At 34.2% G+C, this 27,506-nt stretch overlaps 5 protein-coding genes across 13 annotated transcripts in view; 3 read left to right on the top strand and 2 right to left on the bottom strand.

Annotated features, from left to right (window-relative positions):
* Positions 917 to 8,372, top strand: LOC109716081 (transcription factor bHLH110-like). 3 transcript variants are annotated; one of them, XR_002217822.1, is made up of 9 exons: positions 917 to 1,742; positions 2,409 to 3,051; positions 3,961 to 4,086; positions 4,620 to 4,685; positions 5,260 to 5,325; positions 5,741 to 5,800; positions 6,788 to 6,956; positions 7,655 to 7,953; positions 8,228 to 8,372. XR_002217822.1 is itself a non-coding variant. In XM_020241391.1 (8 exons), the coding sequence occupies exons 1-7, from the start codon at positions 1,591 to 1,593 to the stop codon at positions 6,926 to 6,928; spliced, it is 1,254 nt and encodes a 417-aa protein (XP_020096980.1). In that variant the 5' UTR covers positions 917 to 1,590; the 3' UTR covers positions 6,929 to 6,956; positions 7,655 to 8,082. The 3 variants fall into 3 exon arrangements, 2 of the variants coding, with proteins under 2 accessions (XP_020096980.1, XP_020096979.1); XM_020241391.1 differs by lacking the exon at positions 8,228 to 8,372 and having other exon boundaries at positions 7,655 to 8,082; XM_020241390.1 differs by lacking the exons at positions 7,655 to 7,953; positions 8,228 to 8,372 and having other exon boundaries at positions 918 to 1,742; positions 6,788 to 7,604.
* On the bottom strand, positions 8,867 to 11,676 carry LOC109716010 (iron-sulfur assembly protein IscA-like 1, mitochondrial). 3 transcript variants are annotated; one of them, XM_020241277.1, is made up of 4 exons: positions 11,526 to 11,676; positions 10,254 to 10,505; positions 9,351 to 9,468; positions 8,867 to 9,248 (listed from the first exon to the last, which is right to left on the bottom strand). In XM_020241277.1, exons 2-4 carry the CDS (start codon positions 10,441 to 10,443, stop codon positions 9,143 to 9,145), a joined length of 414 nt encoding a protein of 137 aa, XP_020096866.1. In that variant the 5' UTR covers positions 10,444 to 10,505; positions 11,526 to 11,676; the 3' UTR covers positions 8,867 to 9,142. The 3 variants fall into 3 exon arrangements, with proteins under 3 accessions (XP_020096866.1, XP_020096868.1, XP_020096867.1); XM_020241279.1 differs by having other exon boundaries at positions 10,254 to 10,501; positions 11,526 to 11,641; XM_020241278.1 differs by having other exon boundaries at positions 11,439 to 11,535.
* LOC109716666 (putative bifunctional dihydrofolate reductase-thymidylate synthase) lies at positions 12,114 to 18,108 on the top strand. 5 transcript variants are annotated; one of them, XM_020242210.1, is made up of 13 exons: positions 12,114 to 12,227; positions 13,192 to 13,244; positions 13,411 to 13,949; positions 14,427 to 14,829; positions 14,915 to 14,959; positions 15,194 to 15,259; positions 15,494 to 15,555; positions 15,651 to 15,725; positions 15,811 to 15,976; positions 16,351 to 16,474; positions 17,055 to 17,161; positions 17,605 to 17,777; positions 17,900 to 18,085. In XM_020242210.1, the coding sequence occupies exons 2-12, from the start codon at positions 13,200 to 13,202 to the stop codon at positions 17,713 to 17,715; spliced, it is 1,743 nt and encodes a 580-aa protein (XP_020097799.1). In that variant the 5' UTR covers positions 12,114 to 12,227; positions 13,192 to 13,199; the 3' UTR covers positions 17,716 to 17,777; positions 17,900 to 18,085. The 5 variants fall into 5 exon arrangements, with proteins under 5 accessions (XP_020097799.1, XP_020097798.1, XP_020097800.1 ...); XM_020242209.1 differs by having other exon boundaries at positions 17,894 to 18,085; XM_020242211.1 differs by having other exon boundaries at positions 12,120 to 12,227; positions 13,403 to 13,949; positions 17,894 to 18,108.
* On the bottom strand, positions 17,879 to 20,337 carry LOC109716667 (heavy metal-associated isoprenylated plant protein 43-like). Its single transcript, XM_020242215.1, has 2 exons — positions 20,216 to 20,337; positions 17,879 to 20,093 (listed from the first exon to the last, which is right to left on the bottom strand). Exons 1-2 carry the CDS (start codon positions 20,298 to 20,300, stop codon positions 19,807 to 19,809), a joined length of 372 nt encoding a protein of 123 aa, XP_020097804.1. The 5' UTR covers positions 20,301 to 20,337; the 3' UTR covers positions 17,879 to 19,806.
* The window catches only part of LOC109716108 (putative disease resistance protein At3g14460), a 31,399-nt gene continuing 31,125 nt past the window's right edge, over positions 27,233 to 27,506 (top strand). Inside the window, exon 1 of the mRNA XM_020241423.1 lies at positions 27,233 to 27,262. The gene's annotated coding sequence lies outside the window, so the exon portion shown is untranslated. The remainder of the gene's footprint in view (positions 27,263 to 27,506) is intronic.

The raw sequence follows: 27,506 nt of genomic DNA, 5'->3' as shown, positions 1-27,506 counted from the left end.
TAGTAAGTCTGGTATGCTTCCGGGGGCACGGAGCCTTCCGTGCACTCAAGTTGTTTTCGATGTTGGTACTTTCGAATCGGCGATCGGCTCAGTTTGACTTGATCTAAAATATTTGAAGTACTTAGAAAATAAATTTTGTGATTTTTTGATATCCTTTGCCTAGTGATCGAAGGGACTTAAAATTAATAATTTTAATGGCCGTGGTGACCCGTTTGCAAGTTTAACGGTATAAAAATATTCAAATCACGTAAAATTTTAATAGAAAATTTTTTATACTATATAAAATAAGATCAATATCTTTGATTTAAAATTTTAATGTCATATCATTACATTTTGTAAGATTTTTGTTTTTAACCGTTGATTTTGAGACCATTTGATCACTAGACAAATGATATTGAAAAATCACAAAATTTATTTTCTTGATACTTCAAATATTCTAGATCAAGTCTAATAGAGCCGATCGTCGATTCGAAAATCCCAACATCACCGATCATCCCTAGAGCAAGTGGCAAAGGACTTAGTGGTTGGTACCCGAGGTCCTAAGTTTGAATCCTAGTTGATTCACATTTTCAGCTAGGTTTATTTCTAAATGAAATAAACGAAGCGGGTAGCGTGCTACCTATCTCTCAAAAAAAAAAAAAAAAATCCCAATATCGAAAATGACTTGAAAGCACGAAAGGCTTCATACTTTCAGAAGCATACCAATCTCTCTCTCTCTATATATGTATATATATATATATATATATATATAATAGTGCCAAATTTTTGGTACTATTAATAATTTAGTAGATTAATTCTGTATTATATATATATAGAGTAAATATTCTTGTACAAATTAACTATTGAGAAAAATATACTGCATAAGAATAGATGTCATGCTTTAGATTCCATGTGATAAAGATATAAGAAACTCTGTGCCATGTGTTTGTGTTGTAGAGAGAGAGAGAGAGAGAGAGAGAGAGAGGGATCTACAGAGAGGGAGAGAGAGAGAGAGAGAGGGAGCATGAGTGAGTGGTATCATTGCTATCTCTTGGGGGCCTGCGTTGAGAAATGAGAAGGGATATATAGAAAAAGCCTTGGGATCGAAGGCAGGGATTATAATCATGGCTTGAGAAGAGGTGTAATCATCCCCCTGTAATTGCCAGCAACTCCAACAGCTTCACTCACTCAACACCAAAAAAAAAATAAGTAGAAAGAGAAAGAGAAAGAGAAAGAAGAAGAAGAAGAAGAGAGAGAGAGAGTATAGAGAGAAAGAGAGTCCTCCTCTTATCCCTACTTCATTGAGCACATATGAGTTATCTTCTTTGTATATATGATCTTGAAAGGGTAAAGGGGATTTAAAAGGAAATAGTTGTGAAAAGCTATAACTAGAGAGAAAAAGGAAGAGAGCCTTATGAGCATGAGCTCTTCATCAAGTGCTTCTTTGGGTGGGGTGTGAGATTCCAAAGCACTACTCTCTCTCTCTCTCTCCCCCCCACCCTTCACAAAGTCCTTTTTTTTATCTTTTTTTCTTTTCCCCTTCCCTTCTCCTTCTCTCTTTCCTCCTTTTTCTCTCCATCTTAGGGGTACACAAAAGCCCTTTAAAACACCATGATGGACTCTTCAAATCACCTTGATCACCACCACCACCACTACCACCACCACCAAGAAGGGCTTCATGGGTCCTCTTTAGAAGAAGCAGCTGCACCTTTAATCCATTGCGGGGGAACCAACCATGGATGGAACAACCAACCTCTCATATGGTAACCTTGGAAAACATATTTACTCCATGCCTTTAATAGCTATATATATATATATATAAAATATCTTTTGTTTAATTAGTTCCATGCATGTTTTTGAAATGGGTAGAGGATGTTTCTTATTTGCTGTTTTTTTTTCTTGTTTGGGTCAGAGCACATTGTGGTAGCATCTGGTTAATTCCTAGGATTTGGAATTTTCCTGCATGTATTTTTGTTTGTTACTTGTGTTGTCATTTTGCATATCCTAGGAATTTGTAGCCAATTAATTGAGTCATGCCAACATTAGAAAATGCAAAATAGTAGAGACCTATATATATATATATATATATATAGACTCTATCTTTAGGGTTAGACTCCAATAATTTTCACCCATATATGCTACAATTAAATAACTTTTTACCCTCCATGAAAAAGAATCCTCTCAGGTTCAATAATTGTAATCAAATTACACTAAAGGCATAGGTTTTAAATTCTTTCAAACATATTCATTTTTTGGCATGCAAGTTGCAATAACCTTCTTAAATTTTCTCTCCTTTTCTACAATAACTTTCTTTTTTTTTTTTATTTCTTTGAAAGGCCTCTTCTTATACATATTCTTAGGCTCTAAAACTTTTCTTTCATTTAGATACCGTATTCTTAAATTTTTCTCTCTTGTGGTGTGTCATTCAGGAATTGTGGTGACTTCAATGTACTAAATGAGAGTGAAGTAGTTCTCTCAAACCAAAGAGAGTTCATAAGAGCAACTTATCAAGATGAGCCCCTAACCCCTCCTCTAAGCTCAATAATGGTTCAAGATCTAGGGTTTCAGTGGTGTAGCAATGCAGATACCTTAATGAACCAACCAAACAACCAATCACACTTAGCAAGGATCAAAGAGGAGCTACCAACATCAGATAACTTTCCAAAGTTAAATGGGCTCATTAAAAACCCCACATACATTGACAACTACCAACTAAGTGAGAAGCTGTTCCTAAAAGCACTTCCTCAAAATGGCCACAACAATGCCCTACAGCCTCCGACCGATGATTTTCATTTCGGCCCGTCGAGTTTGGCGAATTTGGAAAGCGGTAGAGGAGGCTTCAGCATGGTCCTTCCGAGCGTTAACATCTCGCTACCGAGTTTGCCGCCGTTGCCGTTCTCAGGCTCCTTAGACATGGATCTTCAAGCTTTATTGGCTTCTACTAAACTTAGCAGGAGCTTTTTCGCACCTCCTTTCAATTCAATGGCACCCTTGTTAAAAGAAGATCCTATTTTTTATGGACCACCCCATGTTCAAGAAGCTGTTCATGGACCATTCAACAACAATCATAAGGTTGGTATATATAGATACACATAAACTTTATATGTATATCACTTGCTTCTCCAATAATAAACAGTTTAACTAGCTAGTTCCTAGCGATAGCTAGGCGTGATTGATAAGCATGGTAACATTACCAAACCTATAGCATTTAGTCCCATCATTCCTCTTCGTATGTACAAATATGTTGTGTTCTTTTGGTGTCGTTTCTAATTAATAATGAGATCAGTTCAACAACTGCTACCATTATTTTCTACGTTTTGGTCGGTGTACTAAATGATTGCTAAAGGTATTATTGTTGTTGCGATAATCATGAAGTTCTTGAACCTCATTTAGACTCATGTATAGTTACCCTTAATAAAAAATGCTTCTATATATACACACACACACTAAGTTATACGTATGATGGTAATATTTGTAGTAGTTATTGGATTATGCATATAAATATGATTTCATTTAGAAGTACCATGCACAAATATGAACATTTGCGCATGTACTTGTATATTCATGTCACCTTCTTTATCTCTTTGACGTGTACTTGTATACACTTTGCAAGGTACAGCTTGATGGGCTTTATATATGATGTATGAAAATGTAGGGACCTTTAAGGATTTTTGAAATAATTTCTTTAGCTACTCATTGCACATGATGTGCCTTATTTTTCTCTTTCTTTCAAATTAGACCAATGGAACCATAAAGTACAAGAGGCTCTTTTTTCAGCTTTTAGTGTGACATGCATCATCTTTTACACAAAGGATAAATGGAGTTGCGAAAGAAAAGATAAACAAATGAGAAAAGCAAATGAAACTGTGCTTTTTTTTGGAGTTCTCTACTAGCATTAGTTGAAGTTAAAAACCAAAAAAGAAAGAAAGAAAAGCTAAGAACTTTTTCCTTTAATTGATTATTACTATTGCTTCTTTGAAGGTGCCATGTATAGTGAGTGGGGTTTCAGAAGCAGAAGCAAATTGCATTGTGAACCGCAGAGCATCTCAAACAGTTGTGGCTAGGAAGCCTCGAATAGAGTCACGTTCCTCATTCTCATCTTTCAAGGTATATATATATATATATATAGTTTGTTGCTCGCTCAAGCGTAGTTTGATAATGTTGTGGGTAAAAGTATTATTTTTATACTATAGATTAGGGTCTAAAAGATTCAGAAGTACTTTTACTCTTACTTTCTCTTAAGTTTATAAAATTACGGTTGCAATTGGCGCCAAAGAAGCATGCGACTACTAACTCCTCCGCCATGATAGTTTAATAATGTGGTGGCTAAAAGTATCATGTTTATACTATAAAGCATCTAAAAGATTTTGAGACACCTTTAATCTTACCTTCTTTTAAATTTATAAAATTGCGATTGCAACTTATTATATAAAACAAGAAAAGATTGTCAGCACTTTTAAATTTTTTGACCTTTTATATATAGTATAAAAATGGTATTTTTAGTCACCACATTATCAAACTATAGCTAGGTCTTAGAATAATTCAAGAATATTAAGTGTTTTTTTTAAATTAATATGCCCTCCTAGCTTTATTTGTTATTGTTACTAATATGTTTAGGTGTGGGTGAAATTAATTAATAGGTGAGGAAGGAGAAATTAGGAGATAGGATTGCAGCTCTACAGCAGTTGGTAGCACCCTTTGGAAAGGTAACCTTTAATTCATCCTCTCATGGCTTAGGAATTTAAAGGTTAAAAAAAAAAAAAATTATTGCCACATGCATATGAACATTGATCCTCTTAATCACTACACATTACCATTTGAGCTTTAGAAAATTAAAATAAATTTTCTGAAATTTATAATTACTTTAGTTAATTATCATCCTGCTCGATTTGAACTTTGTTATTTTTTCTTAACAATTAATCTTTACTCACATGAAAACCAAGTAAACCCATATGATTCCCTTCCATTGAATTGCTTAGATAAGTTTTATTCTACATATGTGTATTAAAACTATATAAAGTGGAATCAATTTATGATCACTATGAAATATAACTACTTAATTAACACTAGTTACAATTGAAAGTCCTATACTATTTCTTACATAACAGGTAATTAATAATGTGCAAATACAATAAAAGGTTTTTATTATAATTATTAACTGCATAATCCAATATTAAGAAACACATGCAACACCTGTGCCTCTACTTATTTAGTTTTTCCCTTGTTTTTACTTTCTCTACCTTAATATAATTATTAATTTCCTTAATCTTGCGTATGCAGACCGATACAGCATCGGTTTTGATGGAAGCGATTGGATACATTAAATTTCTTCAAGAACAAGTCAAGGTAACTAATTATATATAAATCATGTTTATGCGGTTCGATCATTTTAAAGGAGTTTATTATAGCTAATTAGTTAAGTATCATCAAACATGAAAAACAAAAGCATTAATTTCTAAATATATTAATTTAAACAATGGCACAATATAGAGCTCACTCCTTTTACTGTATATGTGCAAATTAACATCTAATCTTTATTGATTTCTCAATTAGAACTAGATAAATAAAAATATTTTGTGTAAACCATATATATGTAATTTCAATTTATTATTTATTTCTGAAAAGTTTATAATGTCATCATGGTTTTCTTTCTTCTTTCTTTTTTTTTCTTTTTTTTCTTTTTGAAGGTGACATGTTATCTATGCTATTCTTAATTGGATTGATAACTTAATTTAAATTTTTTTCTCTTAATTTGTTGCAGACACTTAGTGTACCATATATGAGGCCCTCCAACAACAAGAAATTAAGGACAACACAAGGGGTATGTAACAATTCCCTACATATATTAATTCCTAATCATCAAAAAGCTATACATGTAGAGTACTATATATTCAACTCTCTTCTTAATTTGTTTCTTCATTGGCTTGCTATGGTACAAAATTTTCTTTTCATCTAATTTACTCATCTGAAGTTACAGGATAATTTGTGAAAACTATTTCCATGTTGACATTCTAGTGCATTGATATCAACATATATTCAGTGATTTATCCTACATTCATATATTTTTGAATTTTCAAAAGCGAGTGAGTTTCAACTCATGAATTGTTTATTATGTATAGCATGTCAAAATTAACCTGCAATGAGAAGTGTTCATCTCAAAAAAGATCAATTTGTTGTTGTACTATATTGTCATCGAAGTGACCAAACGTTTGCAACGAGGTTATGCGAAAGGTGGTAAATCAATTTAGTAGATCTTCGATCTCTCTTTTCTTTTTTTGTTAAAGTAAAAAAGAAACAAACTAAGAAGCTATCGTAGAGAAAACAAATTTTAGATAGAGACATATCTTGAATCGTTGAATAGCTAGTTTTGCTATCACAAAACTTTTGATGCATTTCCAACATACATTATTCTTTACTACGCGACTTTAAGTTCGAACTTACTATCTACAAGAATCATTGTTCAATAAGATTTGAAATTCGATAATCATATATGGCACTATTTGAACAATTTTGCCTGCAAGGGTATTTAAAAAAGAAAAACAAGTTTCTATTCATTGTTGGCTTATTATTATAATAATGAATCGGTTAAGAGAAAACAAATATCTCAATTATTACTATAGCATCTTTAGAACATCTCGAAGTCTATCCAAAACTGAATTGCTTGGCCAACTGGGGACTCACTAGCAAAAAGCTTTTTTTTTGGTTTTCTGTAGATGAGTTCTTTCAATCTGTACCACTCGATTAATTGAATATATAATTAACTTTGCAATTATTTTCTCTCACATGGTTTCTCTCTCTTTGTATCTAGGCCTCAAATGAAGAGAAAAATGAGCCAAAGTTAGATCTAAGGAGCAGGGGACTTTGCTTGGTGCCATTGTCATGCACATCATATGTCACAAATGAGAATGGAGGGATGTGGTCACCATCCAATTACAGGGGAAGTGCTTGATAAGTAGACTCATGTAGTAAAATTAATGGTATACACAAGGCTTAAAGCTATTAATGAAATCATTTATAATTATTAGTGTTTCTAAATTTGTAGCTTCCCTATTCTCTCTTTTGATCACTACATTCTATTTGTTAGTTGTGTATCCTTAGTTAAATAGCTTAGCAACTTGAATCAATCTTATATTGGATACAAATCAGAATCCTTTGCCTTTCGATTGAGTGTCGTTCCGTGATGTTGTGGTTTGATCCCTTGATTCATAAGACGCTCTCGTCTCCTAATTAACTAGAGCATTAATTCGGCAAACAAATTTCAATCGTGAGAAGTTAAAGTGAAATTCTGAGCTCCAAAAGCAGATACTTTTATTAACTACTAAGAAAGATATAAAGCTAAGTTCCTTATTCCTTTCTAATTAATTTGATTAGCTTGCCAATCAATGCCCTAATGATTTGGTCATTTTCCAACACTGAACCAATTTGGGTTCACAAACTTGCAGGGTAAAAACTTGGTCATTCCCTGAGATTGTCACAGTTAATCCCTCAAATTTGATTTCATTTTTTATTTTGAAGTTACCTCCTCATTTACCTTTACTAGTTCAACTGTTTAACTATTTTAATTTGGTGGGCTTCCACTATTAAACATCATATGACTATTCTGAACATTCAAATCTTGTTTTTTCTTATAATTTGCAAAATTAATCTTTAATGTAGTCTTTTTCCGATACGTCAGAAACCGCTCGAAGACATAACGTTGCATTGCTCGTGGCATCGATCACGATGATCCTCTCGATGCTTCGATCGTTCAAAATCCACGACATCTTATGCAGAAACCGACAGCGACGGAGAATCACAACAGAACACCTCCCTCACCGATTTGTGAGCACACCGAAGCCGATCGACCTCCTCTCGTCGGTGCTGAGGAAGCTCGAAGAGCTCAAATAGAAGGTCGACTCGCAGAAAGAAGAGCTTCTTGATGTAGCTGTTCTTCGTGTCGATGCGTTACAGGCCGAGCTAATTGCTACTAAAGAGGTGAAAAGTGTTTCAAAATCTTTGCTTCTTGGATCTGAGTTGGTTTACCGAACTGAAGAACTGTACCAAAGTTTTGCTGAAACAAAGGCTCTGCAGCAGCATCAATGCTGATGTTGGGCCAAATTACTTGCTAAAAAATTAATCATCTCTTAAACCTTTTGTTCCTTTTATTTTCATTAAGAATTAATCATGTTTTTTTTTTTTTGACTTATTATTCCTCATTTTGTAAAAATTAACATGAATTCATAACTTTTTCTTTTTCCTTTTTGTGCAGAAGAAGAAATTTTGCTTATTGAGAAGAGGGAGTGCATAAAATCCATTTCACATTTCTGATCTGCTCTTGGTGCCTGACACTGGAGATGAATTTTATTTTATATAAAAAATTGACACTAATTCTTTATCTACAAGTGTATACAGGGTACTATTAAATTTAAATTTGATTTTTTTTTAAATGAACAAAACTTGAACAAAATTGAATGCGAAATGTGCTTCTCCTTTTCCCTCTCTTTTAAAGAAAAGTTTCATTTTGATCCTATTCTTTTGCAGTAAACTTTATTATTCACAAAACTAATATTTTATTTTTATTGAAAACTTGGCGCCAAAAAAGAATATTTTCTATTGAAAACACACATTGCTCTTACATCCAATGGTGAGTTGTAATTTTAAGCCTTTAATGTATACATGGGTACAAAAAAGGTGGAATCCAAATCATTTTTCCATCAATAGATTTTAACAACAGATGATGTAATGGGCCAATTTGATTCATCAAACATTTGTATGAGGGGGCACTAAATCCACTTTAAAAGAATAGGAGAAAAAGTGAAGCTTATTGTCAAATTTCGCGGAAAAGCAGTGCCAAACACCAGGTAAAAGTTCATCAGCAATACAACATCCAGGAACTGAGAAGAACACAACTAGAAAGAGCAATAAGCTCGCAAAATAGAATCATCATAAGAAGGAAATACAATTTCTTTTCCTCTAGTAATACAAGAGCGAGCATAAACATATCTTTGTACAGTGGTAAGTGTTTGAATCTGTTTTTTATTCTACTAACAATTCCTTCATCTAAATAGAGATATCGCGGGAAAAAGAACAACTTCATGTACAAATGATACATCACGCAGTGGCACTCGAGTTTTTTTTTTTTTAAAAAGAGCCATGTTTAGCTGATCACCAATAATTTTATGATCTATGAACTACCTGATCGAGAAGCTGGAGAACTGCTTGTTGTCATAAACGATTCGCCACAGCCGCACTGCCCTTTTGAATTAGGATTAACGAATATAAACTCTGACCTGCAAATGAACCAGGGAAAGGAAAAAGAAAACAACCTCTTAGATGATCAACGCATTTTTACTTAAAAGCAGAAAAAGAATCGTGCTATCGCAGAGACATACTTGAGTGCATCGTCGACAAAGTCCATATTGGTCCCAATTACATGCATTAGAGCTTTTGGATCGATTAATATCTTGACACCTTTATCTTCGACAAGCTCATCAAACTTTCCCTTCTCATCTGCAATGCACCAAATAGCACAAAATTAGTTTAGTCGCAAGAATATAAGATGTGCGAGGTACCATAAAACTAAGCAATTAGAATTACAAAAATAAAATTCATAATTTGCATGTAAAGGGGGTAAATATGAAAGAAAATCAAGTTTCGAAGGTCTACAAGAAAATTCAGATTACTCAGGGATATATCTAGATATTTTTGCAGGGGTTATCTACGTAAAATATATGCCAGTAAATCCACAAATACATCATACTTTTTTATTGAACATCGTGCTCTTCAATCTCGAAGGAATATAAGATGGTCATATCCTTCATATCAAATTTTCATCATAAGAATACCATAATTGTTACAAAAGTTTTGTACTTTTGTACAAGCACCTTGCGATACGCGAAACGTACTACAGATGTAGTGTATGCAGTTATTACTCACATGATCGAAACAGACACCAAAAATTATACTAAAGCAGCAAAATGAAACAAATAAAAGCGAGCGCTAAAGCTACAAAATGAAACAAAATGCACAAGTATATAAGGTATTGAGACTACATTCGTTTATCAAACAACCGATTGCTGTCTCAAGAATGTGCTGTAAGAGGACCTAGTAAGATATAATTTAATAATATCAACACAATTAATGAACAATGAAAAAGATGGCGAACTAGTTTACTGTGCCAGGTTTAAAAAAGGAAAATACAGGACACACCAAATATACATATCGTAGAAAGATAAGATACTCGAATTATAAACGAAAAACCAACAAGATGTTTTAGGGAAAATAACAAACCTTACCAGCGTAATTGAGCGTGTAGGATAAGCCATTGCAACCCCGAGCCTTAACACCGAGACGAAGGTAGGAGCGTTGGCGGAGGCTAAGAAGGTGGCGAATTCGAGCGGCGGCAGAATCTGTTAAAGTTAGGGCCTGCTTTCTAACTGCAGGGCCTGCCCTCTCCGCTATTGCCTTCATAGCAAAAGAAGCCATATCTCTTCTCCTTTCTCTTCCTTAGCAGCCGAAAAAGGGCTTAACCACAGCAAACTAACTACCTGAACAGAAGACTAATAAACATGAGGATTGCATAAACACAAGAAACCGGTATTTTATATTTACCATAAAATAAGAAAAGATTCAATCTAACACTCGTAGCCTGTTTGGCCCGTCTGGAGCATTTGCAGAAGTTTTTGTTTTTATTTTTATTTTTATTTTTATTTTTATTTTTGACAACTTCATTATAATCCCTCCCACAACTTCTCTCTGTAGCAAAGCAGAAGCTCCGGATTCGAGCTTCTACGTTTAAAACTCAATACAAAAGGCGAGACTAGGGCTTTATACGGTCGGCTTAGGGTAAAAACTAAAAAGAATGAACTTAACCAAGATTATGAGGACCATGACAACCTTTGTCATTAAAAAAAAAAAGGCTTTTTTTTTTTAATGATTTAATTTTAGTCTTTAGAGATGTTTTACCATGTAATTCACCATAATTGATGCGTATATGGCCAATAATTTATTTTATAAACACTATAATTCCTTTTTTTTTTTACAATGAACAAAACCACCTCTCGAATTAGAAAAACAAAAAATATGCGAAAAAATTAGCAATAATTAAGCCACCCAATTTTATTTCCCCAAATTTTATCCAAACCGAATACATCAAACATGAAAAATACCAGCAATAATCATAGAGCTCTAATCCGATCTTTGATTATTAAACAGAACAAGCCAATCAACAATCACCCAAAAAAAAACTTCGTTTTTGCTACAAAATTCAAACCAAATTTCCTGCTTCGCACAAACAGGAACTCAACCGATTCGAACACTCCTACTAATTTCGATCCATATTATTTTTATCCCAAAAAACACAAATTACCGACTCAATTGCGACACATAATTGCACCGACGATTCAAATAATGATTTTTTTGCCACAAAATTTCTCGTAGAACAAAAAAAACGGGGGTTTTAAATTCGATTCGAGACTCACCTGAATCGACGCAGGAAAGGAAATTAGGGCAAAAAATAAAATAAAAAGTTAAATTAGGAAACTGAAGAGATAAAAAATGGAGCTTACGAGTTAGGAGACGAATCGAATCGAATCGAGTCGACGATAAAATTGGGGTTTTGGAAAACAGGGTGTTCCTAATTTTGGAGCGATTGATATGGGACGGCTAAAATGTACCCGAAAAGGTCCCAAAACGAGAGGTGAAAACGCCACGTTATATGTAACTTTACGGGAAAGGCGGTGGGTGGGGACACCTCGGTGTTAGGGGCTAAATTTATGAATAGCCCCTGTACTCTCTAAATATTGTTAATAGGTCCTATACTTTATCACTTTCCTCTCTTTAAGGGAGTTACAACTACAGGTATCAAATTGTAATCGATAAAAATTGAGAGGCTATTCAACATTTTGTCTCACCAACACGTGGCTAGCTTTAAGTGGCCAGAGCTAAAGGGCTTTTAACTTGTGGGCGCATAATGGGCCGCGTTTCGGCCCAACGCATCATTGTTACTGGGCCTATTCTCGTGCGGACACCCGCATAGGAAATTCTCTGCGCCTGCCACTAAATGCCCTTCGTCGTAAATAAATGCCACGCACAGGGGTATTTTCGTACACACAAATATCGCTTTCGACGTTAAATGAGGAGCCACTTTGGCGGGAGTGCGACGCACCCAATCTCTCCCTCTCACTCTCTTTTAAAACCCTAATCTCGGCTATTTTAGGGTTTTAATCGATCTTCTTCTACCCGCTTTTGCCCATTTGGCTCCGATTCAGGTACGATATCTCGTCGATTTCGTTGTTTCTCATTAATTTTTTATGTTTCTTTGGGAGATATGTGATGGAAAATGGTACTCTATGTTTTGTCTAATAAGGAATTAGGCTTTGATTGCTCTTTTTTTTTTTTTTTGGTCATACTTTGTATATCATGGCTCAAATTTGACTTTGCTTTGTGAATTTTGTTCGTGATTTGGTTCTAAAGATGATTCCTTTTATGAAATTGGGGATAGTTTGGAGTGATTGGGAAATGGTTGAAGAATCCGCATTTTTGTGTATCTTTTAAACTGAAGATTCGAAATTGGACCTCTGATTAGGGAGAAAAATGGGATTTTTGTGCTGTTTAATGGAGGATTAATGCACACTCTTTATTTTTTCAACTACGAGTGGAGATATATTTGAGTGTTGTCGAACAGTTGAATAATTCGAAGTTTTGTGTATCTTTTGAGTAGAAGTTTTGAAATGGAGTTCCGATTGAAGGAAATTTGGTATTTTTGGGATTTTTAATGGGACTTGTTTGCATTCCTTTTCTTTTCTTTATATTTTTTGGAACCAAACTTTGATTTCTCTTTCTCCTAATCTTTGTTTGCATTGTGGATGAAGTGTGGATTAAAATCTTAATCTTTTTTTAAGGTCCTAAACATGGTTGGTTATCCTTTTTGGGAACAGTTTGAGTGGTGTAGAAGCAATTAAATAATCTGCAATTTTGCGTATCCTAAAGTGAACGTTTGGAATTAGAGTTTGATTGGGTTAAAATGATCTTTTTGAGATGTTTAAACTATAAAGAAATGATAGTGTGCTTGGTCATTCTAAGAGTTCTGACAATGTTGAATATATGTAGAAGCTGCACATCATTTTCCTGTTGGTGTTTCTTGAATAATGCTAGTTCGTAGCAACTTTTTGATTGTTAAAGTTAAAAATGCCAATTCATAATAATTTGACTGGTGGTTAATTTTTGGTCCAGATGTTGAGATGTTGATTTTCAAACTATTCTGCACAGCAAGCGTACCTCTCAAGGTGAAATCAAACATACATGTCCATTTCATATGATTTTCTTTTGACATTTGTTACTCTTTATTCAATTTTCTATTCTTCTCTTGTATAATTATTTCTGATAACTTGTATTCTCTTACCACTCACTATAGTCGAAACTGATGCTTCTCAGTTATCTTTAGAAGCTTAGGCTGTAAGATTATTCAGAGAAAGCTGCCTATCTCGTTTTGGTCTTCAGAAACGTCGTTCACTGGGCGAAACGGCAGGTAGAGCTGTAAAATATACCTACTCTCATAAAACACCAGTTATGGCTGCTGAGATTAACAGGCACTACAGTAATGGTAATTTACAAAATCAACCCCAAAGGAACTATCAAGTTGTTGTTGCTGCTACTCGAGATTTGGGTATCGGCAAGGACGGGAAGTTGCCTTGGAAGCTCCCGTCCGACCTCAAATATTTTAAAGAAGTCACAGTGTCAACATTAGATCCCTCAAAGAAGAATGCAGTTATCATGGGTAGGAAAACATGGGAAAGCATTCCTCTTCAGTATAGGCCATTGCCTGGTCGCTTGAATATCATCCTTACTCGTTCGGGAAGTTTTGATATCGCGACACTACAGAATGTTATTTGTTGTGCAAGCTTGAGTTCTGCATTGGAGCTGTTATCATCGACACCTTATTCTTTGTCGATTGAAAAGGTGTTTGTCATAGGAGGTGGCCAGGTGTTAAGGTGAGTTTCTATTATCTTTCATAAGAAGAGATTTCATCACTGGTAACTCATAGGAAATTGTCATGTAATTCGCTTATTTCACCAATCTTCAATTTGTTGCAATACCTTTTCAATCAGGTCCCTTCATTAAATTTCATTTCATTGCCTAAATGGAGCGGTGATTGGCAGATAAATTAGTTGCTGCATCATTTCCCAGATATGACTTGATGATGATGTAGTAGCTGACTTACAGTAATCTTCAGGCGACATCGTTGTCGAATCAGCTGCCATGCCATCCGTCCAGTAGGAAGATGATATGGAATTTAACAAAGCACCCTTAATGAAATAGAAATCAAGTTTACTGCATCAGTTGCAACAAAAGTATTAGGCAGCTGTGGCCTTAGTGAAATACTGCAATTAATTCAGTGACCAATCATGTAGGATACTCAATTTTCAGCATGTTTACCATTCAAGTGCATTCTACAAATTTTACTGCAGGGATGCTCTTAATGCTCCTGAATGTGAGGCCATTCATCTCACAGATATAGAAACAAGCTTCGACTGCGACACTTTCATTCCTTCAATTGATTTTTCAGTGTTCCAGCCATGGTACTCATCCATCCCTACGGTGGAGAACAACATAAGATATTCTTTTGTGACGTATGTTCGTGTACGTAGTTCAGCTCCGGACAAGCTTCATGCCTCAAATGGTTGTGAACCAACTGAAAACAACTCACATAAGGATCAATTTGAGGTTGAGAAGTTCTCATTTCTTCCTAAAGTGATATTCGAAAGACATGAGGAGTATATGTATTTAAAACTTGTCCAAGATATAATAGAAAATGGTGCTACGAAGAATGATAGGACAGGAACTGGAACATTGTCCAAATTTGGTTGCCAGGTATCTTTACCTGCATCACTTTTGCTACTTGTTTTGGTGACAAAAAAAGGATATACATCTTAATTTTTGTGTGAAAACCTTGTAGATGCGGTTCAACTTGCGAAGATCTTTTCCTTTGCTTACAACCAAGGTACTACTATCTTTTATATATATATATATATATTTCCCAAATTCTTAGATTCAATTTATATTTACGCAATCAAGATTGGACCAAATTGGCAATGGAAAATTATTAGTGCGAGGTAAAATGTTTCTGAGTACTTCAAGTAAAAAAAGAGACTGAAAAGCATTCGACATATTGCTTGTTGCCTTCCTCTTTTTCCTAACATTATAACTGAAACTTAGTATGTGATTCTCTCACCAGAGGATATTCTGGCGTGGTGTTGTTGAAGAGCTCCTGTGGTTCATCAGTGGTTCGACAAATGCAAAGGTACTCTAGACTCATTTAGTTGTCATCTTCATTTTCTTTCTGGTTTTGGTCCTCTTTTGGGTGAAGTTGCAAACAACAATGAGAGTGAAATCTTTCTTTTCTTTTTTGATCTATGCACTGCTATTTTAATCCTATTCTATGTTGTTCAATTAGCTGTGTTTATTCACTTGCTTATGTAGAACTAGGTCTCTTTCAAAAAAGATGATACCTCCAGTCTGGTTTCTTTTTGAGCAGGTTTTACAGGACAAGGGCATATATATATGGGATGGAAATGCTTCGAGGGAGTATCTGGACAGGCACTCCTCTTGATCCGAATTTACTTAGAAAACAATTAGACTTTTGTTTTGCCATATAGTTCTTTCCAAATCTGATAAGGATTGTGTCTCCTTAGTGCTGGCTTAGCTCATCGGGAAGAAGGTGATTTAGGGCCAATATATGGATTCCAGTGGAGACATTTTGGTGCTGAGTAAGCATTTATTATTTTGAAACTCTCCAGTTGTTTATTAGTATTCTTTTTGGTGGATGTTTTAGACAAGGTTGCATTCCTGCAGATATATTGACATGCATGCTGACTATACTGGGAAGGGTTTTGATCAGCTACTGGATGTAATTGACAAGATAAAGAATAATCCGAATGATCGCCGTATCATCCTTTCTGCGTGGAACCCTTCAGATCTCAAGAAAATGGCTCTTCCCCCCTGCCACATGTTTGCACAAGTTAGTACGTTATTTAGAAGTTTATTACATGTTCTGTTGTGATGTCCATATAAAGGACATTGTTATTGAAGTTCTTGCTCTTTGTACTTGCATTTGTAATGAGGGTATTGAAGCAAATTTTAATGTATTCTTTTCATTTCCATTTCTTATTGTCTTGGTAGCCATGTTTGCTTGTGATCGTATAAGGAATTCAGTATTATGTGAAGATATGGAAGCTCTATATATATAATCATCAGAAGAGTTATTATGCATGACATCTGTTGAATTATTTTATGATTATGTTGTCTGGATAATGTTCCTCATTTTAATATCAGCTGTCCACTTCTCCTGTCTCTTACTCATTGATGGAAGGATTTCTTTTTTTTTCCCTCCAGTTCTATGTTGAGAAGGGAGAGTTGTCATGCCAAATGTACCAACGATCTGCAGATATGGGTCTTGGCGTGCCATTTAATATCGCATCTTATTCTCTTTTGACATGCATCATAGCTCAAGTCTGTGGTATGTTTGCCTTAGTCTTTACCTTTTAGATCTCGTTTTTGTCAAACCTTTCCTTTTTGTTTGTGATGAGATGATTACCTTGCACGCTCATCACTAGAAATTCAGCATGTGACAATCGCAATCCTCTAAAATGTTGTATAGAAGGAAAACTTCATAAATCTTCGCAATATAGTCTGAATACACTTAACCATTGTGCGATCCAAAGTAGAGCAATTCATTGCCCTTTTTAGTGTCACACCTGAATTCTCATATGTCGCCCTTCATAGTGCAGTTTTTGTGGAAGATATCCTTATCTTAACTTGGGGGATCATCCAAGTTATTGGTAGAAATTATTTTGGTATTAGAAAGGGTTTCAAAATATCAATAGATAATTTTGGAGGTAGTATATACACAAATCATTTCATATTGAAAAAAAAAACAGAGCAACCATAATCAGAAAAGTGTAGCACCCTGTGCCATGGGTTGTTATAGTGGGATTGTTGTGTGCTTCAAGTTTTCCCTTAAATAATCCCATCAAACACGCTTATTTTCTGTCCTACGTGTTTTTGCTGCCTTGGTCTCTCTCTGTCTCTATATGTAGGTCTATCTCCTGGGGATTTTGTCCATGTTATCGGGGATGCTCACGTGTATAGGACTCATGTCAGGCCTTTGGAGGAGCAAATTCAGAAGCAACCTAAACCATTTCCGGTTAGTAGCATTTTCTACTTCTGTTTGAGTATGGGTACTCCATGCCTGTCATCACAGCTTTAGTCCATGAATGCATGAAACTTAACCACTGCAGTCATGAAACTTTGTCATGTACTGTACTTTTAGTCCCTACGATAAAAAAACTCTTACATATTTAAAATTACTATTTTGCACTTCCAGAAAATGAATTTCTTTTTTCATTGTACTTGAAAAAAGGTTAAAAATTTATTCTATTGGGCAAGGGTCACATGTTATCAGATTTTTCTAGTGGCTAGGAATGAAATTGCGATGAATGAGAAAATATGGGGAATATAGTGCTTGTTGCATGAAATCTACATGGACAAAGTCGCAATATCTGGATAGTACAGGAATTTTCCTTTCATTTTACCCTAAAATAACCCAGGCTAAATCAACAAAATTTTATCCTTGATTTTGTAATGCAGATCTTGAAGATCAATCCTTTGAAGAATGATATAGATTCCTTTGTGGCATCTGATTTTAAGCTTATTGGGTATGATCCTCACCACAAGATAGAAATGAAAATGGCAGTGTAGAGCCTCAAGCTATTTTAGTTCTTTGACCTACAGTCATCGTTCTAAGTTCAAACTTTGTGGAGGTAAACTTCTGTATTTTTTCCTTCTGATTTTTATAATACTATTGTACTGCAAATAGTTTCTATGATTGAAGCAAGTATTTACTTACAAAGGTTTTTTTTTTTTTCCTGTGCATCAGGTACAGCTACTACCTGATGTGGTGGGGGCTTGAGAATAAGAAACTAAAGATGATGTTGAAAGGTGAATTGAGTGTGTCTTTGTCGTGTTGTCTTCCTTTGGTTTCACATTGAAATCTGAAATGGATGAAATTCTGGGTTCTTTTATTTTATGTTGAGCCTGGACTTGCATAATATATTCATTGACTTATACATTACTAGGGTGGTATAACTGCAACCTATATCTTTGCTGTTTTCAGCTATTGACGTTTCTTTTAAATACAATTGAAAAATTGTTTACAGCTATTTATTCTACTTCCTGCTGATAAGTTGGATGATAATGTCCGTTTCAAGCTTGGTCAGAAGATTGGCATTTAGGTTAAGTTTTAAGTATTTAACCAGGTTGACAGTTCAAGAGTTCAGGAAAATTTGTCGATTGCTTAGCTTGTAGAATAGAAATATGCAGCACTTAAAATATAAAATATCCTGAAAGTTTTATGTAGCATTTTTACTTGCATTAACTTCAACGTATGAAGAAACATATGAAGTACTTAAATTAGATTTGGTAATGTGTAATGTATGAAGTACTTACATTAGTTGATCCATTTATAGGTTATCCATAAGTTTTATGATGTTTTGGTCCACAATTATAAATTAATAAATACACTCAGACAGCAGAACTCTCGTGTACAATTTGTAATCTTTTCAGGAGAAAAAACAAAAAGGTAATCGAGGATTTTGTAATTATAGTTTTAATTCTTGTCTTTTGCAGCTTATGTAGAATTATTATTACAAATAGCTTTCTGGCAGTCTCAGCAAATGTTATATTGAAATAATAGTCTGTTGGCTTCATACTGGAGCCAGAAGTAGGGCATTAGAACATCTGCTCTTCGATGTTTAGATGCCCCTTTAACTTTCTGGTCTAAACCAATCTCTGAAACTATTGTTGCCAAGTATCTTGTTAACACTGCCCTCTGTAAACTGTTCTATGCATTGTTTAAGTAGCTTTCTAGCTCCAATAGTTTATTAGCAGGCATCTCTCTATTCTTTGCATTTTTATTGCACTTGATCTCTGTAGGGAAATCTGACATACTGTTTTTGGTTTATTCCATGCAAGTATACATTCTGAAACTGTAGGCTGCATTTGCATGTGATAGAAACAAGCAATTGCCAAGTATTAAGTGGTCCGTTTACAAAACCTGTAGTAGTGAGCATTAAAGAAGAGGTAGGGTGCGCTTAGTAGAAAAGAACCAACAAACTAGTAGAACTAGACAATGCAAAACATGCCACTTTCTATTAATATATATTGAGCTTATTATAGTTTATTGAGAAGTAAAGTCCTCATCATCCACATTATTAACTAATCAGAGGTGAACAATTTTGTAGGATTTTATCTTGAGAAGAGAATAGTAGATGTGAGATGTAGATCAAAGTAGCATGTAAAATTTATGGCTACTGAGAAATTGATGTGAAGATGTCTAAATTTTTCTTGATCTTGTTAAATATTTTTAAAAATAAATGAGCAAAAAAAGAAGTTATAAATGTTCTTGTTAATTGCAAATGAATTTCCACCAAACCTAAATTCAAATCTTGGTACTTGGTTATGCAATGCAAAATCTATAGAATCATTTGAAATCAGTTGAAATCTCATAGAAAAGTTGTGCAAATAACATGTTTTTTTGAAAAGAACAAAATTTAAGATTTCAAATCTCAGTATTCAAGAGATACTAATTTTTTTTTCTTCAAAACAGAGATTCTGTTCCTAGTAAATGACTAAACAACCCCCCAGAGTCAGCAGTACTCTTGCTAAGCTACTAGTTCATTATTCAATGTTGTAGTAAAGCAATTTCAACAACAGTATTGGTAGAAATGAATTTGAGACCAAGTTTGAAACAATCTATACATCCATAATATGACCTATGAAGATGTGCACAAGTCACAGTATGGAGCAAGGTGTATGGCAATACTCGTCGACAACGATCGTCCGCTGGCACACCGAGCACGACGGAACGGGGATAAACACCGGCGGTGGCAGGTCGGGCTTCTTCGCATCCGGCTTCTTTTCATCAGGTTTCTTCTCGTCAGGCTTTGGCGGCGGTCCAACGCTTATAACTTCTGCATATCTTCCTACCTTCCTTGTCCGAACGATCACGTCGATCGGGTCGACGTTCCCAGTGACTGTAAGTGTGCTTTTCGCGCTATCCATCTCGATTTTATCAACACCTAAGCCAAGAATACAAGAAAAAAAGAGAACAATATTTCTCTTTCGAGTTAGAACAAAGTAGAGTAGCATGAATAAGTATGTATTGTACAAGTAGGAGCTTTTGTATTGAAGCTTCTTATACCTTCTAGAGCTGAAACAGCTTGCATGATCTTCTGCTTGCACTTTGGACAAGAGGTATCAACCTTAAGCACAGTCCTCTTCACCATGGATCAGTTGAGCTTTTTCTCTTTTTTTTTCCCCTTTCCTCAAAAGTAGAGAGCAAAAGTGATGCTTATGAATCAATAATCACTCACATTATGTCATAGACCAAGGCAAAAAGTTGTTGATGGAATCCCTTGGGGTTGTTCACCTCCTCCTTTTAAAAACATGTTGTAGTAAAACTTCTTCATAGACTTGTGTCATTTGTCACTTTGTGGTTTCTACAATAATGCAAGTAACATAGTACTAGTGTCTTAAGTCGTTAGTTTTGGGCTCTCCATACCTGCAATCCACTGTATTGTTGACGTCTTGGCATCCATGTACGAAAGATATAGGGTTAAGGATTTAGAATTTAATCACGGTGTTTAAGGTTTAGGATAATAAGTTTACAATACCTATAGCAGCACTCTTTAATTTTTATCACATTATCTTTTAGAGATGATATGATTACTAATTTATCTCTTATACTGAATCTGACTGTTAATACATTTATCATACTGCATTCTTGAGGTGATAATTTTAAGATGTTATAGCAGCTGAATGGCCAACAGTTATTATCATGTTATTTCTTAGTAGTTAAATCAACTATCATATCATTAATTTATCAGAAGGATTAATCGGAATTAAAGCAATTATACAATTGAAACCAAAATTATAGTTTGGTGATCTAAATGAAATTTTCGTCGCATGTTTGGTGTGAGGTAATTAACTTTTTATCAAATCCTAGCCACACAAGTAAATATGTTTGCAATCTATGGGGCATGGTGTTGATAAGATCATTAGTAGTTGAAAAGCTTAGTTAGTAGTTGGTATAGTATGATCTCAGCTTTGTTACTTATTCTTCTTTTCTAGAATATTGAACGGTTAGGGTTTTCTTAAAGGAAAAAACTTTGAAAAGTTAGACAGTTAAGTGTTATAGTCAACTACTTATTTGTCTTATTTGGATTGAAAATAAAGAAAAATAATATATGCCATGTTCAAACAATGGGAAGTTCTAATTCACCACTTTATTCCCTTTTTAATTGCTGTTGCTTACCTCGCTTTGAATTTATCTATCAATAGAAATTTAGAAATTTCTTGTTATATATGACCTGTTCAAAATAATTAAGCTACTAGGATGCGTAGAATGCGTGGAATTATATATTCCTAATCAAAATTTTTTTTCTTTTCATCTGATATGGAATTATTGGGGCGTTACAGGTAATGCTTAAAATGATACGAGTGGGTTTAGAATGCATCATTCACCCTAACATTTATATGAGATTTGTTGAATGTGATTATCTTCAAACTATGGATAGTAAATAGGTTCATTGAATTTATCTATCAAAAGAAATTTAGAAATTTCTTGTTATATATTACAAGGAGAGTTTGTACATCTATTATTGTGCTAAACCTACCAAATAATCACTTCCAGTGGAGAATAAACTAAAATTAGCAGAAGATAAGAATCACAAGAACAGTTGAGCTGAAGTAGATTCCATGAAAAAAAAAAAAAAAAAAAGTGGGTATGAGCATATATTAATCATTGCAGTTTGAGATAAACTTTTAATTTATTTTTAATTTCATATAATATTTGACATCTACTGAGACCTAAACCAGTAAGTTAATATTTTTCACCTATGAGTCATGCTCTTTTTCCGAGGGCAAAATGTTGAAACAAATTACTAAATAAAAAATTAAATTGTCACAAGCAATATATTAAAAAATAGACATATATTGGAATACATAATCTAAAAATTTGGCCCAAGGCCCAATTTTTAAGAGCTATACTCTATCCCATTCTACTATTACTATTACTCTTACTAATCTCCTTAATTATTTTAATCCCCGAATAACCTCTGATTAATTAATACACATTTATCCATACCTATCTATATCTATATATGATGAGCTATTAGCTTCTGCAAAATTCTGACATGTCACATATACTAATTTTAATTATGTCAAATCGGTTTGAGACCAATATTTTATCCATACATGCGATATGATCAGATTCAATGAACCTCATATGTTGCGAGTGAATGATACATTTCGCACAAATCATGAGCAAAAGTTATAATGAAGGTAACTCAACACGAAAATTATATGAGACTTGTCTCAAACTAAAGCTGTTTGAGACTGAGATGTAAATTACCCGTTTGCATGGACTTATAACATTCACCTGGTAGACTCATTCATGTGGATTCTGTTTAAAGCTTGTTTGATAATAGATACGAATTAGAGAGTTGAGCTGGAATGCTATCGACAGCAAACGGGCTCTATTGCGATCAATTTATTTTTGACAATAGAGTCTCCAAATCGACGATCGGCATTATTGAATATGATATATACCAGTTGAAGTATCTAAAAATCAAATTTTAAATCTTTTCGACATCATTGACCTAATGATCAAATGGTTTAAGAATTTGTAATTTTAATGGTCGATATGAGGCATTTTCTCATTTCACTTTGTAAAATTATTCAAATCAATTGAATTTTGATTTGATAATTTTTTAAACTATTTAAAACAAGATTTATATTTTCGATCTTGATTATAAGATTCCTACCATCATTTTTTAAAAGATATTCATTTTCAACCATTTATTTTTATATCCACTTGATAGACAAAAGAACAATATTGAAAAAGTATGAAATTTAGTTTTTAAAACTTCAAGTGGGATAGATCATATTCAACAGTATCAATCGTCAATTTGGAGGCTCCATCATCGAAAATAAATAGATGGCAACAAAATCAGTTTGCTACGGGATGCTAACATATATATACATAATAAAAGAAGTTTCTCCAACTATTAACTTGAACTTAATTTTTGGTTGGATTCGATCCCATTAACAAAACACATTTTGGGTCGCTAACAATATTTAGTAGAAGCTTTAACCCAGCAGGGTTTCAGAACAAGTTCTAGAGAGTTGCTATCTAGAGAAGGTAGTATTTGTCGTCAATGTTCACTGACTCGAAGTCAATAAGAAAGTATAGATTAGTATATTGGTATTATTTGTCGACTTGTGCCAGTACATTTTATATCTTAATTATAAGAAAAGATTTTATATATATATATATATAGAGAGAGAGAGAGAGAGAGAGAGAGAGAGAGAGAGAGAGAGAGATAAGGGCAAGGGCCTAATTGTGTCAATTATTATATATTATATTATTATCAGGGTAAATAGCACGTTTGGTTCTCAAACTATGAGTCGAGTGACGTTTTGGTCATCAAACTCTGATTTGTTATAATTTTTGACTCGAACTTTTAAAACTATTATAATTGAATCCTCTCGTTAGCTTGTCTAGTGCTACATGTACTCAAAATGCATTTTCTTTATTTATAATTCAATTTAGTTGACTAAATATTGACATATTGTTAATATAGAAGTAATATATATAGCAGTATTACGATTAATGATGCGCCAATAATTATGCCGTTATATATATTACTTTTATATCAACTATATGTACAATTCGAGGACCAAAGCGTCAAATGCCTCATAGTTTGAGGACCGCGTAATTTTCCCTTAATATATCATTATTATTTTACAGTAGTTGAGTCGATTATAAACAATGCATGGCAAGTTGCATGAGTAGGTTCTAAACAATGGCAAGTTGCAACTCTTCTTGTCCATGCTAATAGATGCCTCCTATGTTTGTCTCATGTAAGAGCAATGCATCCAAGGGTTGGATCAATTTAATCGCACTAGTTTTATCACAATTTTATTTTTTTTAATACTAAAATTTTATAAAAATTCTTTCGNAAAAAAAAAAAAAAAACTTCAAATTTTTAATTAAAAAATAATAATAATAAAATATGTGAGTATTATTTATTTAGATGCGCGGTAGAAAGAAAGCCTACATTATTGGGTATAGGTAACATTTGCTTGATAATATACTAAAATGTTACAAAAAGACATACGTGAATAAGATATGATTTTTTGTTTTCCCTTCTTTTTTTTGTTTCATGCCTCGTTATAATATTACCCAAGCTAATTCATGGGATCGATACATTCATACATGCGGATTTTATTTGATAAAGATTAGAATGTTTTTTTAGAGAGAGATAGATAGTATGCTATCAGTTTTTTTTTATTTCATTTAAAAATAAACTTACCTGAAAATGTGAATAAATTAGGATTTGAACTTGGGACCTCGGATACCAACCATCAAATTCTTTGCCACTTACGTTAGGGACGGTGGGTGAGGCAGATTAGATAACACATATGAACACACATAATATACAAAGTTTTTCTGGTTGGATTCGAACCTATTAACCAAACACATTAGAAAGGGCTTTTTTTCATCTAGCCCCCTAGCAAAAATTTATTTTAAAAATAGCCCCAGCAAATTTATATTTGCGCTTTTGGTTTACCGTGTTTAAAAAAAATACAAATATATGTATTTTTCGCAATATAAATATTTAAAAGAGGAATATGGAGTAGGGATGTCAATGGGTATGGATACCCGAAATATTATCCGAACCCAAATCCGAATAAATTATTTATATACATAATTTATTTTTATTTATTTATACAATATATAAAATATTTAATAATTTTTATCACTTAGATCTTCGTTCAACGGTATGGATTTTTAAAACCCGCCGGGTTCGGGTCCGGGTTCGGATTTTAAATTTTTGGTCGGGTATAGATATGGGTATGGATTTTTAAAACCCGCCGGGTTCGGATCCGGTTTTGGGTTTTAATTTGATTTTCGGGTTCAGGTTCGGATTTTTGAAAACCTAATCCAAACCCGACCTGTTGACATCCCTGATAGGAAAAATATAAGTACGGAATACGGTAAATCATTCACCGTGTTTGACGGAATATAAATATGAAACACGGTGAATAATTCGCCGTGCTCAACTTACCAAGCAGGCTTCCAGCCCTCCCACGTGGCACTTGCGTGGCGACTGCGTAGCAGAAGTAGGGACATTTTTATAATTATAAATTTATTGGGGCTAGTTTTAAAATAAAATTTTTTCATATAGCCATTTGCAAAAAAAATTTCATTAGAAAAGATAGTATTTGTTGTCACTGTTTGTTGAGTGAAGCCTATCAGATAGTATAGATTAGTATTGGTATTATTGTCGACTCGTACCATTTCATATTACCTAATTATAATAAAAGATTGTATATATGCGCGCAGATACAGACGATCCGGGCCTAGGTGAGTCAATCATTATTATTATTAAGGTAAGTTGCATGTTTGGTTCTCAAACTATGAATCGTGTGATATTGTGACCCTCAAATTTTAATTGGTTGTTATTTTTAGCTTGAACTTTTAGAATTTTATAATTAATTAAGCCGATCATATAATCAAATTCTGATTAACTAAATATTGATGCATTATTAATGCAAAAATAATTTGGTAGTATTTATAATTAATGATTAGTGTAGCAACCTGTGCGATGCGGCGGATATAATCATATTTGATCATATTTGATTAAATTTAATAATATAAAAAATATTTTAAAATATTTAGAATAAAATTATAATTCAATAAAAAACAACGAAAGATAAAAAAAAAAATTATAGGAGAAAAAAATTGTTACATAAAAATCGTACCCCTTTGTACCCTCATTTAGGGCATTTTTGACTAACACCGACGATTTCATGAAGTATCACAGCGCCTTCAACCTCTTTTCGGTAAGTCCATATCTTAGCCGATACTTTGCGTCCTCCGAGACCATTAGAGGAGAGAGATACACACCCTTTGTATAACTATACATTACAAATTTAAGTAGTCGAGATCGAGAGAGGAAGGTTCGAGATTAGGGTTAGAGTTCGTTCGACTCACTCGACGTTGACGGCGAGAGCAAGGGCGATGCATCTGCGGGGCTTGAGGTTGGATCGGACGTAGTAGACGAGGTCGTTGTCGAGGACGTCATATTCCGTGCCCATGAACTTCTCGGGCAACGCCTCTTAGAAAATAGAAACTAATAAGGAGGAAGTCGAAGCAGTGACGTTACAGAGAAGGAATTAATGAGATGGGAAGCCGAAAAGACATACGTTAAAAAAGGAATTAATAAGACGGAAAAAGAAATTAATAAGATGGAAAGCCGAAGAGGCAGACGTTATAGGGAAGCAATGATTGGAGAGTATAAATTTTAGAGTGAAAAGGAGAGGTGAAGGAGGAATTGCCACGAGGCAAACTCTAAGCCCTTGTTTGGTTGGGGGTTAAGGGGTGGAATAACCCCTTAACCCCCATATTATACCCAAACATCCTAAAAAATGGATGGGGTTAGCTAATCCCATCTTAAATAAATTATCCCGGGTTAGCTAATCCCATCTAACCCTACCAAACTCCAACCAAACACTGTTTTTTATTCATAATAACTCACTATCTTTCTTATCCCACCTATTCCAATCAATCATTATCCTTCTTTATCAATCATTATTTTCTTATCCCACTTACTCCAACCAAACACTATTTTTCATTATTCTAGACTAACTCCAACCCCCAACCAAACACAAAAAAATCTTTAACCCCACTTTAACTCTGAACTTAACTCTATCTCTGAAATAACTACTTTTTTCTTAACCCCGAACCAAACGGAGGCTAAGAAAAATAATATATAGGTATAAATATGCCACTAATAACGACGTTGTCTTACTTTTACATCAACAGTGCGTTTGAGGATTAAACGTGTAATTTGTCCTTATATCATTATTATTTTTTTCGGTAGTTGAATAGATTATAAACAATGCCAACACTACCGTTAGCATCCACGTTCATCTTCTATTCCATCCATAGAGTGCAGCCGGCTTCTACCCCACCGTCAGCATCCACGTTCATCTTCCATTTCATCCCACCGCTTCCAGCCGTGCTGTTGCCGTCCACCGGTGGAGTACGTGTATGCCGGCTTCCGACCGTGCAGTTGGCGTCGTCGTTTCCAAAATCCCGTCGCTTCTGACCGCGCTGTTGCTGTCGACGTTGCTGAGTGCCTACCGATTCGAATCCCACCGTTGCTATCCATCTATCTTGGTGAGCGCCCGTATATGTGGTTAAATTAAATAACATTTTTTTAAAAATTTTTAGCCTTGATTTAGCAGTAAATGGAGTGTTTTTTGGATTCTTTATGCACTTCTTATCTGATCCACACCACGGGAGTGGAGCCCTCCCCTTTCAATACATACTTCTTTTATTTTTTTGCCTTTATAAATTATTTTTTAAAATTTAATAAACTGTAATACCTCAATAATCTCATATCAAATGAAAACATATGCTT

This window comes from Ananas comosus, linkage group 10 (assembly GCF_001540865.1).
Source record: "Ananas comosus cultivar F153 linkage group 10, ASM154086v1, whole genome shotgun sequence".
In the NCBI taxonomy this organism is placed as follows: Eukaryota; Viridiplantae; Streptophyta; class Magnoliopsida; order Poales; family Bromeliaceae; genus Ananas; species Ananas comosus.
Note: the sequence above shows the minus strand (reverse complement) of the source record. Positions and strands in the feature narration are given on the sequence as shown.

Coding starts and splice junctions, on each gene's coding strand:
- LOC109716667 (XM_020242215.1), bottom strand. CDS start 20,300: ATGGTGAAGAGGACTGTGCTTAAGGTTGATACCTCTTGTCCAAAGTGC. Junction 20,094..20,215: donor AGCTGTTTCAGCTCTAGAAG/GTATAAGAAGCT, acceptor TTCTTGGCTTAG/GTGTTGATAAAATCGAGATG.
- LOC109716010 (XM_020241277.1), bottom strand. CDS start 10,443: ATGGCTTCTTTTGCTATGAAGGCAATAGCGGAGAGGGCAGGCCCTGCA. Junction 9,469..10,253: donor CTACACGCTCAATTACGCTG/GTAAGGTTTGTT, acceptor GGTGCATTGCAG/ATGAGAAGGGAAAGTTTGAT. Junction 9,249..9,350: donor TTTGTCGACGATGCACTCAA/GTATGTCTCTGC, acceptor GTTCATTTGCAG/GTCAGAGTTTATATTCGTTA.
- LOC109716666 (XM_020242210.1), top strand. CDS start 13,200: ATGTTGATTTTCAAACTATTCTGCACAGCAAGCGTACCTCTCAAG. Junction 13,950..14,426: donor GGAGGTGGCCAGGTGTTAAG/GTGAGTTTCTAT, acceptor ATTTTACTGCAG/GGATGCTCTTAATGCTCCTG. Junction 15,260..15,493: donor GTGGTTCGACAAATGCAAAG/GTACTCTAGACT, acceptor CTTTTTGAGCAG/GTTTTACAGGACAAGGGCAT.
- LOC109716081 (XM_020241391.1), top strand. CDS start 1,591: ATGATGGACTCTTCAAATCACCTTGATCACCACCACCACCACTACCAC. Junction 1,743..2,408: donor AACAACCAACCTCTCATATG/GTAACCTTGGAA, acceptor TGTGTCATTCAG/GAATTGTGGTGACTTCAATG. Junction 4,686..5,259: donor TGGTAGCACCCTTTGGAAAG/GTAACCTTTAAT, acceptor TTGCGTATGCAG/ACCGATACAGCATCGGTTTT.